Genomic DNA, 15,801 nt, shown 5'->3' on the forward strand with positions numbered 1-15,801 from the left:
TCTGTAGCATTTATAAGATCCTACGGTTGTTGTCCTACACTATCCAGTACTGTTTTGTTCAAGCAAACGGTACACGTCAATGGAAAACGAAACGCTGTCTCCAGATTTAGTTGGGCTGTTTTGGGCCTGCTACGTTGGGCTGTTATTGGGCCAAAGATATATCACCTTACTACCTTCCGGAACACAAATAGGGACCCCCGACGCGTCCCGCGCCCCATGCCAACTCGTGGGCGGGGGCCTGCGCCGCCCACTCCGCCTGAAGCTCTGGCCGCCGCCGGCTTTCCTTTGTACAACGACCCGAGGAGATATATTATCTCCCGTTCCACATTTGCCGTCGGAAAATCCAACAAACCTCTCCACTTCGGCGCTTCCCAGCCGAGGACGGAAGCGAGAGGAGAGGGGGAGCCTGCGGCGGGCGCCGGCGGAGGTGGGGAAAATGGCGGCGGCGAGGGACCAGCTCCTGGACGTGATCCGCGGGCTCATGGCGGGCCAGTCGCCGCCGCTCCACGCGCTGGTCGTCCCCTCCGAGGACGCGCACCAGGTCCGTGCCGCGCCGCTGCTCCCCCCAGCGCAGATCGGGGGGGGGGGGGGGATCGGATCTCCGGCTGCTCGCCGGGGTTAGGGTTTCGTTCGATCGGATCGTCCCGCGGACTGACTGACTGACGATGGGTGTGGATTGTGTGCGTGCAGAGCGAGTACGTCTCGGAGCAGGACAAGCGGCGGGAGTTCATCTCCGGGTTCACGGGGAGCGCTGGTGCGTGCTGAGTTCGACCCCTTCCTCGTCCTAGTTCAATTTTGAGAGAGTCGTCGTGTTCTTCCTGTTGCTGCTTAATATTAGGTTTCGCGTGATTTTGGCGTGGTTGGGGTAGCACTTCAGGCAATTGCGTATTCGTGCTTCCTGCTTCCGCTGCTAGATCGATGTTTGTGGAAGCAGTGAGGCAGTTAGACGGGTTAGCGCGGCATGATAAGATATGACTGTGCTTGCGCTGTGTTGTTTTAGTTGGGTTAGCTGTTTTGGCGATGGAGTGCTACAGATTGGTGGATCCCTGTGGCAGTGTGGCCTTGTCTGGGGCTAGTAATTTCTGCAGTGTGAATCGAGTCAGCAAATGCTGCTGACTGTTAGGGTGCGTTTGGCTGTGAGAATCGGTTCCGTTTCTCGTAAGAATCACCAGAATTTGTGCCAAACAGGTATCTGGCGAAGTGATTCAACAGAGGAACATTTCTTGTTTTTGTACTAGGAATGATAATCACCCAAATAATAGGTGTTTCTCGGTGATTCTAGTTCATTTCAGCGAGAATCTGGATCGGTAGCCAAACAGTTTCACCGATTCTCGCTGTTTCAGTAGAGAAACGTTTCTGTGGAGAATCTGGATCTGAAACGTTTCTTGGAGAATCTGGATCTGAAACGTTTCTTGGAGAATCTGGAGCCCTGCCAAACGCACCCTAATAGTTATGGAGATTAACTCTTGGGCTAATACAATATGGTTTGTAGAAATCTTAAATAGTCCTGCCAAAATTTGAAAATCCTCTACCTTCATAGTGCAATGCGGTTTTCTACGTAGTTTGCATGGTCATTAAATAGTCACAACAAAAGAAAGGATTTCCTCTCTAGGAGCTGAAAAGTAACGTACAAATTCAAATACGACAAAACCTTTGGCCCAATCAAGGACAGTTTAGATTGCTGGCCACTTAGTCAGGATGGGACAATTGGCTATTTTTGGCGTTACGTACTTACGTGTTAGACAGAAAAGCAAATTTCAGCATGTACACTTGTACAGAAATATGAAGATGCAGTGGATAACCGATGCAGTTGTGTATGTAATCGTGTATGATAAATTTGAAAGATCTTGTGTTCACACTCCACAGACATAATGGACCATGGTTCAAGGTTACAATTTACTTGGTAGGCCATTGATGTGCAACCTTGTTTCCACAATTTCCACATTTGCATGGTACCTTGTTTAGTAATATATTGAACTTATCAATGAGAAATCATATTATATGCACTTTTGCTTACTGATCTCTGTAGATATCCGTGTTGTCTTATGTACCTTGATCAGAAAATAGATGAGGGCAGTAGGTTGGTCAATTTAATGCAAACTATGTAAATGGGATGATATTGATTATATTCAAAGCTACCAGGAGTAAAACTTGTATTTCTTCAATCTTGCAACAAAGATACTCCCTCCAGCCACAAATTCTTAACATTTTCCACAAGAATCAAACTTTTGAAAATTTTAAAACACGAAACTTGTATGTTTAGACTTTACATGAAAAGTACTTTCATACTGTAAATTTATATAACTGTATAGATATGTTCCATCTATTGTAGAATAGTGGTCAAAGCTACACTTTGGAGTCTATTATTGTCAGCACAACTATTTGTTACTCTGTGTGATGGGTGTACAGGGGTGGGGCTGTAAATTGATTTGGACAACAATGTAACTGTCTCTCTGTGATAATTCCCTAATTGAATCTGAACATGGAACAACCTTTTTTCGCTTGTATTGTATTACTGTTTGTACTTAGTGTTAGCATTTGGTTGAGGTCTTAAACAATTTGCTGGGTGTCGCTTTAATTTCTCAGTTAGTGTGTATGTTGAAATTTAAACAGGCTTGGCTCTTATCACCATGAATGAGGCCTTGTTGTGGACGGATGGACGCTACTTCTTGCAAGCAACACAGCAACTGAGTAATCGCTGGAAATTAATGCGCATGGGAGAAGACCCACCGGTTGAAGCTTGGATAGCTGATGTAAGCACTTGCTTCCTTTGTGAGGCTCATTTGTGCTTTGTTTCCTTCTAAGATTCCAAACAAAACCACTCACCTAGTAACTCGTACATGGCAGTGACTGGTTTATATCTTTGAAATCATCCACAATTTGTTGTTGTGAAATACAAATATGGTTTCCTTTTTTTACTTTCTTTTAAAACAAAAATTTCCCAGTTTTTGTGGGGATGCCACTAGGATATACTTGGTTTTCTGGGGATGATGCAGTAGATTTGAAATTCGCACCAGGATTTTCAGTTTGTCGTGAGAAAATTAATAGCTATCATTTTAAAAGGTTTTGGTGATTGACTAAATTTCTGGTGTTCTGTATTGAATTTTACTTCTGGCTAATTTGTTGCGTTTTTTTTGTTGTGCTCTCAGAATTTGGCAGATGGAGCTGCCATTGGAATCAATCCATGGTGTATTTCAGTTGACTCTGCTCAAAGATATGAGCATGCATTTTCAAAGAAGCACCAGACTTTGTTTCAGCTTTCTATTGACTTGGTGGATGAAGTATGGATGGATCGCCCACCAGTCGAACCTAGGCCTGTAATTGTACACCCAGTAGAATTTGCAGGGCGTAGTGTATCAGAAAAGATCAAGGAGCTAAGAGAAAAGCTATTACATGAAAAAGCTACTGCAATTATAATAACTGCTCTTGATGAGGTATATTATATTATTTGAAGTTGTTTCATTTTTCATAATTTTCGTTGGGGTTGTGGTGTTTCTAATTTCCTTTATTTTCTAATAATGGTTGTTTAGGTTGCTTGGTTGTACAACATTCGAGGAAGTGATGTGGATTATAGCCCAGTGGTTCATTCTTATGCTATTGTAACCTTGCACAGTGCTTTCTTTTATGTGGACAAGAGAAAAGTAACAGCTGAGGTCAGTTAATTGACGTAGCACATATCTTCTTTTGATGATTATTGAATTGTACTGTTTTAGAAAATTTGTAGGTTATGGTGTAATATCTTTGTTATGTGATTCTTCTATTTTACAGGTTCAGAAATACATGGTTGAAAATGGTATTGATATAAGAGACTATGAAATGGTTCAATCAGATGTGAGTCTACTTGCATCTGGCAATCTAAAAAGTTTTGTGCATGGGGAAAACGATATCAATGTGGAAGGTTCAAAAATTTGGATTGATTCTGCCTCATGTTGCCTTGCACTCTACTCAAAGTTGAGCCCGCATCAAGTTTTGGCACTTCAATCACCAGTTGCCCTTCCGAAGGCTGTTAAAGTGAACTTACTTTCTTCTCTCTTGTGCTAGTTTTAGTACAAAATTGTACGAAAAATCAACTGTAGAACTTTCAATACTTTAATATGATATGTCGATATGTTAGCACTCCTTGAATTGTGGTTGTGTCAGGTAAGTTTTAGAAAGCATGGGACTTGCTAGTTTACTCAACTTGCTAGCTGGATGGATGTGTTAATTTGAGCTGGATGTGGAAGATGTTTAATTAATTATCACATATCTGTCATTTCTTTTACATCAGAATGATTAGAGAGTATGGGCATGGAAATGAAAGTGAGGGGAACATTATGTCAGTACAATATAATATATCATTCGTAATATGGCTTTAGTAATATAGAATAATAAACAAAAACTGTGTGCCAATCAGCCAGACTAACTACAAATACTGCTCAGTTATGAATTATGATTGATAATGCTAAAAGAACATGGAAAAACTAACAAATTGTGCCGGACAAATTTCTCAGGTATATTCAAGAACATGTTAACAACCACCCCGTTTTGGTGAAAAAGATACATCTCTGTTAGGACTGTTTAGTAACTTCCGTAAGATATTATAGTAATTTATCTGTATAATATCATATAGTAATGAGAAATATTTATCAGTACTTCATCTGTTGTCAAATACATGCCATTTTAGACTTTCGCAGTGTAATTTTGAATTTTTTTTGTTGATCTTGATTCTGGAATATTAAAACAATAATGTAGTTGCTGGTATTCTATCCCATTTTGTTATGGAATTAAAATTCTAATCGCAATTTGTACGAGTAAAGACTTCTTTCCTCATCTTTTGATTTGTGCTTTGTTCAAAATCTGAATTGGTGTACTGGAGGCTCTTTTTTCCTCCTTTCTTCTTCTTAATATATTGAGGCGCATCTCTCCTGCGTTTTCGAGAAAAAAAAAATCTGAATTGGTGGAAGAATAGAAACACATGCACCAGAAATGCATCACAGAGAATTTTTTTTGTACTTTTTTTCCTATTAAATATTTATGGTTCACAGATAGTTTATGAATTTGCAATTCTTGGAATTTAGCATGTTTGTTTGTCTAGATTTTTTTTAATCTCTTTGCAAAAATGGTGTAGAATGCCACAGAACTGGATGGGTTAAGGAAGGCGCACATTCGAGATGGTGCGGCTGTTGTGCAATACCTTTCTTGGCTGGATAATCAGGTAAGCATAGATTAATTTCTCATCATACTAATATATGTCTGAACTTAAGGCTTGAATTTTGTATACTCCTGGTTTGCCATGTGTACACCAGCTTTGTTTGCATCTTCAGAGGTGCTTTTCTGCTTTGGTGATTCTGCAAGCTTACTAATTGTTCTCAGAAATTGTAGTTGCTGTTCAGTACTTGGTCTGATACTATGATATTCTTTTTTCCTAATTCAGATGCAGGAGAACTATGGAGCTTCTGGTTACTTCAGTGAAATAAAAGGATCACATAAAAAGGGAATTTCGTAAGTGTATCCTATATTCCTATTTGTATACTGGTAGTTTGTTTTGGGCGTCATATTATCTATCAAGGAGATGTTGCCTACAACACATTGCATTAGATTGGCTTGTTTATGCACCATTTTTTTTTTTAAAAATTGTTTATAATACTCCAGTGTTTTAATGGTCTCAAATCCAAATTTACAGTTGTTTTAATGGTTTTATCTCTTTTCTGTTCTGCAGAGCAACCAAACTTACTGAGGTTTCTGTCAGTGATAAACTTGAAGGCTTCCGTGCAACAAAAGAGGTATACAGTGGCAAGATTATATGTTATTGTAGTAATTGGATACATATATCATTTAAATCTGCTATTGCTGCTGTTAGCCTGTTACCGGCCTTAACTTTGGAACTTGGAAGTGAGCCCAGCAGAGGTCACTTTTAGTGGGAATAATTTGTCGAATATCCTAATACACCTTGTTCCTTGTAATTATCTTTGTCACAGTTCAAGTGGATGTTGATATCCTTCTGGACGACTGTAAATCATGTGTTTTAGCCAAGTTCCCAGTTGCTTCAGCTGTATTGGTTGAGAGTCAAACATAAATTGCTAAAACTACTTTTTATTGGATTTGTATGATTTCATTGATGCATATTTGCTGTTCAATAAAGTGAAAAGCAAATTAGGACAATGCCTTTGGTTTTTGTCATCATTTCTTATGATGTTGTTGGATGACTAGATCTAAAGTGCATTCTTTCATAGAGGCTAGAGAGCATTTTTGCTTTCACTGCAATGTGTGACAAGTTACAATATTTTTACAGCACTTCAGAGGTTTGAGTTTTCCTACAATTTCATCTGTGGGACCAAATGCAGCAGTTATTCACTATAAACCTGAAGCTAGCACATGTTCGGAAATGGATGCTGATAAAATCTACCTTTGTGACTCTGGGGCACAGGTATTTAATCCTGAACTGTAGCTTTATGTTGTTAGATCTCTTGAATCTGCTGACCTCTTCCATTATGGTGTACCTGCAGTACTTGGATGGTACAACGGACATTACAAGAACTGTACATTTTGGTAAACCCTTAGAACATGAGAAGTCATGCTACACAGCAGTAAGTGCTATTTTTTTGCTGCAATATTTTATTGGGATTTCAGAAGGATGGATATTATTGTGTAATCCAGCATTTGTTTAGGAAGTGTTTTTTTTTCATCATACCCTAAGTCCATATATTTCATCTATTGCAATAATTGCATTACTCTTTCACTAAACCATCAGTTTCTACTGGGAGACAGCAAATGAATGGACTGCAATATGCTTTTTCTATGCCACTCTTTATTACTTTGAAAGCTTCTCATTATTCTGGCGTTTTACAAAAAGATAGTAATAATTTTGAAGTGTTTTTTTTTCATCGTACCCTAAGTCCATATATTTCATCTATTGCAATAATTGCATTACTCTTTCACTAAACCATCAGTTTCTACTGGGAGACAGCAAATGAATGGACTGCAATATGCTTTTTCTATGCCAGTCTTTATTACTCTGAAAGCTTCTCATTATTCTGGCGTTTTACAAAAAGATAGTAATCTAACCAGCTAAGATTTTATGTATCTATCATTACAGTGAACTTCATCGTGAATTCCTGAAATTATTAAAACTCATGTTAGAATCATTGCCACTTCAGTTTTGGTCCCTGTGGTTGGTCAATTTCTAATACAGAATCGATTTGTGTTGAAAATAGGTACTGAAAGGCCACATCGCACTTGACATTGCTGTATTTCCTAACGGGACAACAGGCGAGTTCTGTTTGACTCTTCAAAATTATTACAGTGAAATATGGTTGGATCAAGTCATAGCTGCCTTGGTATCAGTATTTTGTTCTAAACATAAAATGACCATTACCTTAGGGTTCGAAATAGGACCTTATATTAAATTATTTTTCGTTCAAATAAATTAATTGTCTTAAAGACGGGCCACCCTTATACTTCTACCATTTGCCCCTCGAAGGCTCTAAAGCTGGCAAAAAACAAGTCAGCTTACATATGTTATTAACTTATTATAGCTGTGACAAGGTATCAGCTGTAATCGTGATCCATCCAGAATGCTGCAAGAGACTGTAGGAAGTTGTTTTTTTATCATATGTATACTCCTAACACTAATGTTTGTTACAGGAATCATCTATTCTGAACTGTAATGGAATTCCATAAATTTGTTGTACTGAACCTCACTAATGCTTGCAGGGCATGCTCTTGATATTCTTTCACGAGCCCCACTATGGAGAGAGGGTCTTGACTATCGGCATGGTACAGGCCATGGAATCGGGTCGTATTTGAATGTTCATGAAGGTTTGACTGACAGGTTCCCCTTATACTATCTCAGTTCGTCTAATTTTATGGCTGCCCTGAAATGATGAAGCTGTTCATCTGTCTTTTCTGAACTAGGTCCTCATCTAATTAGCTTCAGACCTACTGCTCGAAATGTGCCATTACAAGCATCAATGACTGTAACAGATGGTCAGTGAATATCCTACTTCGAAATTTGTTTTAATTATTTGCAGTTTGATGTCAAATTTATATAGTATGCCAATGTTGGTGATATAGATTTTTATTGAACTAATAATTGCATGATCCTTCCTTGCAGAGCCTGGTTATTATGAAGATGGGAGCTTTGGTATCAGATTGGAGAATGTTCTTATTTGCAAAGAGGCCAATGCTAAATTTAATTTTGGAGATAAAGGTTATCTGGCATTTGAACATATAACATGGGTAAGCATAGCTTGCTTGATTTCCTATTCTTCTGTGTCAGTATCATCTGACTATCCAAATAACACTTGTTTTATCATCCATTGATTAATCTCTTCTGTGATGCAGGCTCCATACCAGGCCAAAATGATAGACCCCAAGCTGCTGACCCCTGTCGAGATCGAGTGGGTAAACACATACCACTCTGACTGCCGGAGAATCTTGGAACCCTATCTGAACGAGCAAGAGAAAGAATGGCTGCGGAAAGCCACTGAGCCCATTGCCCTAAGTGGCTGAGCCCATTCATGTAGTGCTGTAGCGTCCCGTGCGTAGATAGATTCCCTGCTCCTCCTCGTATGCAAAATAACACCAGCGAAGGAAAATGCGTAGACAAATTGTTCTTCTTCAAGTTATTCTTGCTGCGAAAATGGAGTCAGTCTCGAAATAAAATTAAGTGCTGGATAATGTACATACAGTTTTCAAATTAAATAACCTGTTGATCTTTCACCCCGAATAACGATGGCTTGCCCTCAAGGTTATTTGCTTACGATAGCGATACCATTAGTCCCTCAGCAGCTGCCTTTCTCTGATACCATACCGGGCCCTGTGTTGAATTACGAACGCACGGGGCAGGTGTCTCTTGACTTGCCGATGCCATGTTCTCCATCAGTGAGCATCTCGAGTCTCTGTAATAAGCGTCTGCGTGCTGCCACTAGATGGCTCATTGGCGCCAATATTGGCTCAATGTTTTTGTTTTTGTTTTTTTGCCCATTTCTACCGGTGTGAGATTATCGGGCATTGTTGAGCTGCGAGATCATAAAGTCAATACTGAAATTCTGTGCTTCAGTACTCAAATTTACTTTCGAGAGCCCGGTGCGAAATGTTACACCATTTTTTTCATGGTGGAGAGCAGAATACGGGGAGGCTTGTGGGTTGATTTCCCGCTTGTGGGCTGTTGCTCCCAGTGTGGGCGGTATAGAAAAAAAGAAGTGTGCGGACAATATTTTTGAAACGAACCAAGCATGAGTAAGATGAAATCCAGACTAATCAAATTAACAGAGTGACGCGATCCAACCTACCTGATCAAGCAACAACAAACCTAACACTAAGAATATCGCTCAATCAAATTGAGACATCAACCCGCGCCGCACGACATCGCCGCAAAACCTCAAGCAAGAACAACCCACACCGAACTATGCAAGGACCACCACTCTGCAAACACCACGCTTCCAATCCATCGCCATCGCCAAGTGCGGACGTGCGCTTCTTCTTTGCTCCAGCTTATTGACATACAAGTCACACAACTTATTACACATAGATCATCACATGATTTTGAGGCCATACCATTCATATCATACCCTGCAAGAACAAGTTAGGCGTAGAACGGATTCTACCTAGGGGTATGAAGAGGCCGCTATCAATAGAATGCTCTTCGGGAAATCATAGATCGCATCTATAGATTCGCTATGAAAATCTCTTTGGATTGATCCAATCAAGCCGATTCAGGGTCATTCATAATGTCTCTTATTTTCACTAGATCAATCATATTGACCATTGCGATTGGTACATCGGAGAAGACCGCAACACATGACTCGGATCCATCAGTTCAATCTCTTCTCGTTTGCACAGTTAGCCCAGATGGTGATTCCAGCCGGTATGGGCAAGTCGTGCGCACAATAGAGAGACCACGAACCAATCAACAGTCACCGCGATGCTATCAACTCGTACCGATCCCACACCGTGCACCAATCTATATATCGAATATGAACAGATTGCAAAACCCTAAACAAAAGCATATCTCTATATGCGCATCCAGACCAAAAGCTGAACATGATCGCTCTGGTACCACTGTTAGGAAACGAGGACGCTACGCTAGCTACCGCGTTCAACAAGGATCTCATGTAAGCGAGTGATCATGGATCGTTACCACTAGACGCGCAGGTGCAGCGGAAGATGCGTTGGAGTAGACTTGATCCAACGTAGATGCACGTCGGTGATGAGAAAGCAGATCGCAGCTCCGAGCTCCTGCTTGTCCCGCCGATCAGCACCACAGCAAGGCAGCGGCGCCTCCTCGAAGTCCACACGTATAGTGCGGGAACGCCGATCACCGGTGTGCTAGCACCGCGTGCTCGGCTAGGGTTTGGCAGGAAGGAGAGGCGACGGCAGCTAGGGTTTGTGGCGCGAGAGAATGTCCTCCTCCTACAGCCCCGCCCCTCATTATATAGACCCCACTAATGGGCTTTCAAACTAGAGGCCCATTAGGGTTCTATTCCTTCTTGGATTATATCCGGCCCAAGCATGATTGCCTCTTGGGCATATTACCAACAGTAACGCCCTACAAGTATCAAGGTAAATGGATCGATGTCAATTTTTTAAACCTGCAAGAAGCAAAAATATGTCTAGGTAACTGTTGATGCATTAACTTTTTTGAACCTCGTACTACAATGTTATTCCTTTGGTTATAGAAAATCTAGATAGACAAGATAAGTCAAACAAGGTAGAGAGATATAATATGACTTGGTTTTAGGACTAATTGAATTCTATTTATGCGTTTCTGCTCTAATAAAGAGGAACAAGAACATAATTTTCTTTCTTGTCAGCATTCTTGGGTTCTTACCAGCAACTACTATATGGAGTCATAATGGGGGGAACCATGCCTTCTAGCAGTAGTGGAACACAGGAACAAATGCTAGTAATTTCTGAAGCAAATAAAGAATCAGCAGATTCTGAATACACATCTGATAGTGGTACAAATATATATCAGTTGGATGGAACAAGCTGTGAGTTACAGAGTGATGGGGACACGTCTGAAAGTACCCAACAAGAAATTATTCAGGAAGTTGATGAACCTGAAGATTTGGTTGTTCTAGACAAGTCAACATTACCAATAGCTAGTGAAAAAGATCTTCAGCAAGTTGATTGGGATATATTCTACTCAACGGGTGAATTGGTTAGAAAAGGGGAGGGCAACACAAATAAGATAATGGATGATTTAGGTGCTCAAACTAACTGTTCTGCAAGCCCTGTCCAAGATAATAACGTGGCTGTGGCATCTCGTGACTCCAGTGGAGCTCCATGGAAAAAAAGGTTAGTATTCCAGTGGTGTCTATCATAAATGGGGCGAACCATTGCAGTATTTATTAGAAAAAAATGGATTGTATTCATAGATGATATATCCATGCTTCTAATACAGGAGGAGAGTGAAGGACGGCGTCGATCGTGTAGCTTACCGCAAACCAACAGGGATGGGTGCAGCTGAAATGGCAATAAGAAATTACTGTGAAGCAAAAGAAGCTGGGCTGAACCCAAAGTACATTTTCCGGCCATATGTTGGCTTGTCATTTGATTGCGAAGAAGAGGCCGTTGAGTTCTACAATATGCATTCATGGGAGGTTGGGTTTGGAACAAAGAAGGGGAATTGGGACAAAAACAAGGCTGGCTACCAGACCATGAGAGAGGTGGTCTGTCAGAGACAGGTAATTTTATTGTAACTATTAAAGAAAGCATGTCTGTAACCTTGAAATGTTTCAGCTGACACATTCGCTTCTAGACTCACATGAATATAAAACCATTTTCTTGCATTATTTACAGGGGTTTGACAAAAGGACAAAGAGCAAGACAAAAGGTTGTAACTGTGAAGGAACATAACCATGAATTTTCAGCAACAGACGCCGGAAAAAAAAAAGAATGGGGATCTCATAAGAAGATTGAGTACTCAGTAAGAGATACGGTGAAGTATTTAAGGGAAAATAATGTCACCCTAAGCAAGCTTCATTGCATAATGGGCAGCCTGTATGGAAGTATGGAGAATATACCATTTACCAGGAGATCTTTGAGAACAATCTGTGCTCAAATAGCAAAGGAGCAAAGGGATGATGATATCAAGAAAACTCTTGAGCTGTTTAGGAAGATGAGGGCTGCAGATCCTACTTGTACTTTGACGGTGTACACAAAAAACTGCAGTCCAAATCATTACACACAATGCCATTTTGTTGTAACTGCATAATTATGACCGCATTGGTTGATATTTTGTGTGTGACACTCCAATTATGACCGCGCTAAGACAGAACATTATAGCCCTTAAGGCCAATAAAAAGCAATGGAAGATGCACAGCGCCAAGGAATAAAACATAACATAGAGCCACAATCAAGTCTCAAGTGGCACATAGATAGATACCAGTAGCACATGAGTGATAATATAAGGCAACCCAGACGTATAGCACACACATATTACAATACCAAATAGTTAGTCACTACCTAGGTAGTTAACAAAAGCAGGTTCAAGTTTCCATGGCACATCTACATCAACAGACCTAAGGCACTAACCTAAGAACACTACCATCAACAGCAGTTCGTGGCACATCTACTGATTCAACTTCAATCAGAGGTCAGATTCTCCAGCTTGTGAGATGCAGCAAGATAAAGGTCCCAGCACTTATCCTTGGCATACTCCACCGACCTAAGGCACTTGCTCAGAAAAAGTCTCTCATCTGTGGTACCATTAACAAACAACTCATCATTTTCAGCAAGCCCATTCACAGCAGTAGCAGTGGTTTTTAACCTCTGGTCAGCTTGACCCCTGAATTTGATGACAGTCCTCCCAAGGAAGAGAATGCGATGGTTAAGATCATCAAGGAAATCGAGCTCACCATGAATAAGCTCCAACTCTTCATGGTAGTAACCAATGACCTCAAAATTGAATTCTCTTTCCAAGTAAAGGATGGCTTCCCTAGCAGCTGAATTATTAGCTTCTTAAAGGGATGACATTGGGCAATAGGCAGCAACATTAAGAACAGTAGGGTGGCTATGGTGCGGTGACTTAGGAATATTAAGTTGCACCTTCCCATGGGACAATTCATTGTCTTCATTTGTTGTCAGGAACTGAGGAGGATCAAACTTGAGCTTCTCAAGAACGAGACACAACAAGTCCACATCAAAGAAGTTCCCATCGATAACAAAAGACTGCAAGTGACGGACGTAATGACAAATTAATGAATAGAATGCTAGTAATGAAAGTGTGAAACACAGAATAATTTAAAGCACTATTGTAGAACTGAATGGCAATGCCAATTTCAAGTTTGAAGAATACAGACCTTGGATCCAGTGTATGGCTTAGACCTTGAAACTTCCCGGTAGTTTTCTAACTCAGTAATCACTGGTTTCAGCATAGCCTGGAAATCTGTGATATCATCCAATGAAGACCGGGCCAAGGTGTCAACTTCCCTGTGCAGCTTGAGAAGAAACGGACATTGGAGATAGTCATTGTGTGTAAGCAACACACAATATTTGTTGCTATAAGTAGCCTTCTTCACACCGTATAGCACATCACAACATGCTGACCACTGCTCCAGCATTTTCTCCACACACTTGATAGCGTCTAGCACCCTTGAATAGACAGACCTACACTTAAGTTCAAAACACTAGTTTTGTGTGTGCTGATGTCAACAACCCTCACATTGTGCTTATAATCTAGATTTTCAAAGGCCTTCCTGATAGCACTTGCCTCTGCACAGTCCTCAGTACTACAAACATCTCCAATTATCCTTGCCTTGGTAATCCGAGGTAGCTGAGCACAGGGCAGATCAGTTTCAAATTGAATGGTGCATTGGAATGAACCAGAAAAATCAACACATGTAATGACTCGGCCGGGTGGGGAAAGACCGCCCCACCGGTATTAAGCTAAGAAGAAGCCTCGGCTTCCCGACCGAGAAAATCTCCGAACCCCAGCCCCGCCTTGACACTGGGAATCGTAACCCCTGGGAATTGCCTGGGCCATACACGGTCCTCAGGCCGACCTGGGCCGGCTCTTAACCAGTGCTTTGGCACACGGGACCGGCGAGAGGATTTTTTTAACCACAGCTTGAAATTCGCTCCCACGGGGATTCGAACTCAGGACCTGTGAAGTGCCGCTCGAGTGTCTTAACCGCTAGGCTAAGCACCCTTTGGCAACACATGTAAAGACAGGATCCACAATTCCAACAGATTTGAGAACATTCAGAAGAACCATCCTTGGAGAAATCTTTAGTTTCTGTTTCATTCCCTGACAAAAATATCGTGGAGCTTAAAATCATAAGTTGGGAAAAAAAAAACATGGGTCTAAAAAATAAGCTTTGGTACATGTCAACCAAACCAAAAAGACTCACCTGCTTGTAAAGGTCAAAGGAATAAGCACGCTCGGATGTATTGGATGAGGATTGATCACTTTTCACTCAGTGAAAAGGAGACACCAGCCGATATTTTTTCCCTAACAAATCATCGACATTAGATTTAATGCAAAGAAATGGAAACGAACAATAATGAGCACATGAAAACAAATCCCTAAATGCTAGAACCCTATACCGTAACCCTCAGATCATAAATCCTAAAACCTAAACCGTAAAACCTAAACCCCTAGACATTAAAACAACTAAACCCTGAAAACCGTAAACCCTACATCCTAAACCCTAAATCCAAAACTTTAAACCCTAAACCCTATAACCTAAATCAGTAAACAGTAAACACCTAAACCCTGAAAACACTAAACCCCCTAAACCCTAAACAATAAAAAGCTAAATAGTAAACTTAAAACCCTAAACCCTAAACACTGAACCCAAAACCACCTAACCAGAAATCACCTAATCCTAAACCACTAAACCCAAACACTTTGCTTTACTTCCAAAATTATTGACAGAGCAAGATTTAGTAACACAGCAAGGTTGGTTGAGTAGGTAAATCAAGTGTGTCGGTACCCTGTGACAGGGATACCCACTCTTACTGCAGCAAGGCAGGACCCGCGTAGTTACCCGTAGCTGCGCGGGAAAGATGGAGTAGCCAGGCCCCACAGGCCAGGTTTTTCCCTCACCAGGCCAACGGCCCCGGACCATTCCCCGCCTGAGGATGGGTCCGGTGACGCCACGTGTCTACACAAAAGGGAAGCTCCGAGCTGACCGCCGAGGCCTCGGACCCCCAGAGGGGTCCGGGACCTCCTGCGCCCGTCCGGACTCCCCTCACCGTGTAGGGGTCCGGAGCCGCCACGTGTCCCGGAGACGTGGGGTTGTGCGCGAGTCTTCCGCAGGAAGACTCGCCCACATACCGCATTTAATGCGATGGACAAGGCGTGCTCTGCCGCCGCGGTACACGAGACAGCCTTTTGTCAGGCCCCGCTGCGCGCCGCGTATTACCAAGGAGCACAGTGGAGCCGCCTGAGCCGCGCCCGCGCAGAGCCCGTCTGCCGCATTAAATGGATACGACGGCCCGGCACTTTTCCATCATGCCACCTACGCCGCTCCCTACACAGCCGCTCAGCTACGTAACAGGCGATGCTACTAGCTGCGTCGGGCTCCGTCTCGACAAGACAGCGCCAAGACATGATGGACGGAGGGCTCCGGGAGCAGGCGAGCGAATCCAAGAGAGAGATCCCCTTCGCCTGCAACGCCATAATGTATGAACACCCCGTTATTTTATATCGCATCGTTGGACCCACCTGTCGGGGATCCAACAGCCGTGTACGCGCCCCCTTGAGATATAAAAGGGAGGTGCCCGCTGTGCACAGGACAATCTCCACAATCCAGACAGGCGGAAACTCTCGCACCTTCTCACTCTCGTGGGAAGGCAATACAACACACAGTG

At 41.9% G+C, this 15,801-nt stretch overlaps 1 protein-coding gene and 1 long non-coding RNA gene across 2 annotated transcripts; one reads left to right on the forward strand and one right to left on the reverse strand.

Annotated features, from left to right (window-relative positions):
• The first annotated feature begins 215 nt into the window (after positions 1-215).
• On the forward strand, positions 216-8,710 carry LOC120644609 (aminopeptidase P1-like). Its single transcript, XM_039921260.1, has 16 exons — positions 216-541; positions 691-754; positions 2,614-2,753; positions 3,150-3,434; positions 3,531-3,653; positions 3,769-4,011; positions 5,108-5,194; positions 5,414-5,481; positions 5,699-5,762; positions 6,272-6,406; positions 6,486-6,566; positions 7,194-7,248; positions 7,693-7,797; positions 7,894-7,965; positions 8,093-8,217; positions 8,323-8,710. The coding sequence occupies exons 1-16, from the start codon at positions 437-439 to the stop codon at positions 8,488-8,490; spliced, it is 1,920 nt and encodes a 639-aa protein (XP_039777194.1). The 5' UTR covers positions 216-436; the 3' UTR covers positions 8,491-8,710.
• A 3,604-nt stretch (positions 8,711-12,314) lies between these two features.
• Positions 12,315-14,912, reverse strand: LOC120644610. The gene is made up of 3 exons (XR_005663848.1): positions 14,337-14,912; positions 13,287-14,233; positions 12,315-13,155 (listed from the first exon to the last, which is right to left on the reverse strand). It is a non-coding gene; the product is annotated as an uncharacterized LOC120644610 (long non-coding RNA).
• Positions 14,913-15,801: the final 889 nt, after the last annotated feature.

Source organism: Panicum virgatum, chromosome 8K, assembly GCF_016808335.1.
Source record: "Panicum virgatum strain AP13 chromosome 8K, P.virgatum_v5, whole genome shotgun sequence".
In the NCBI taxonomy this organism is placed as follows: Eukaryota; Viridiplantae; Streptophyta; class Magnoliopsida; order Poales; family Poaceae; genus Panicum; species Panicum virgatum.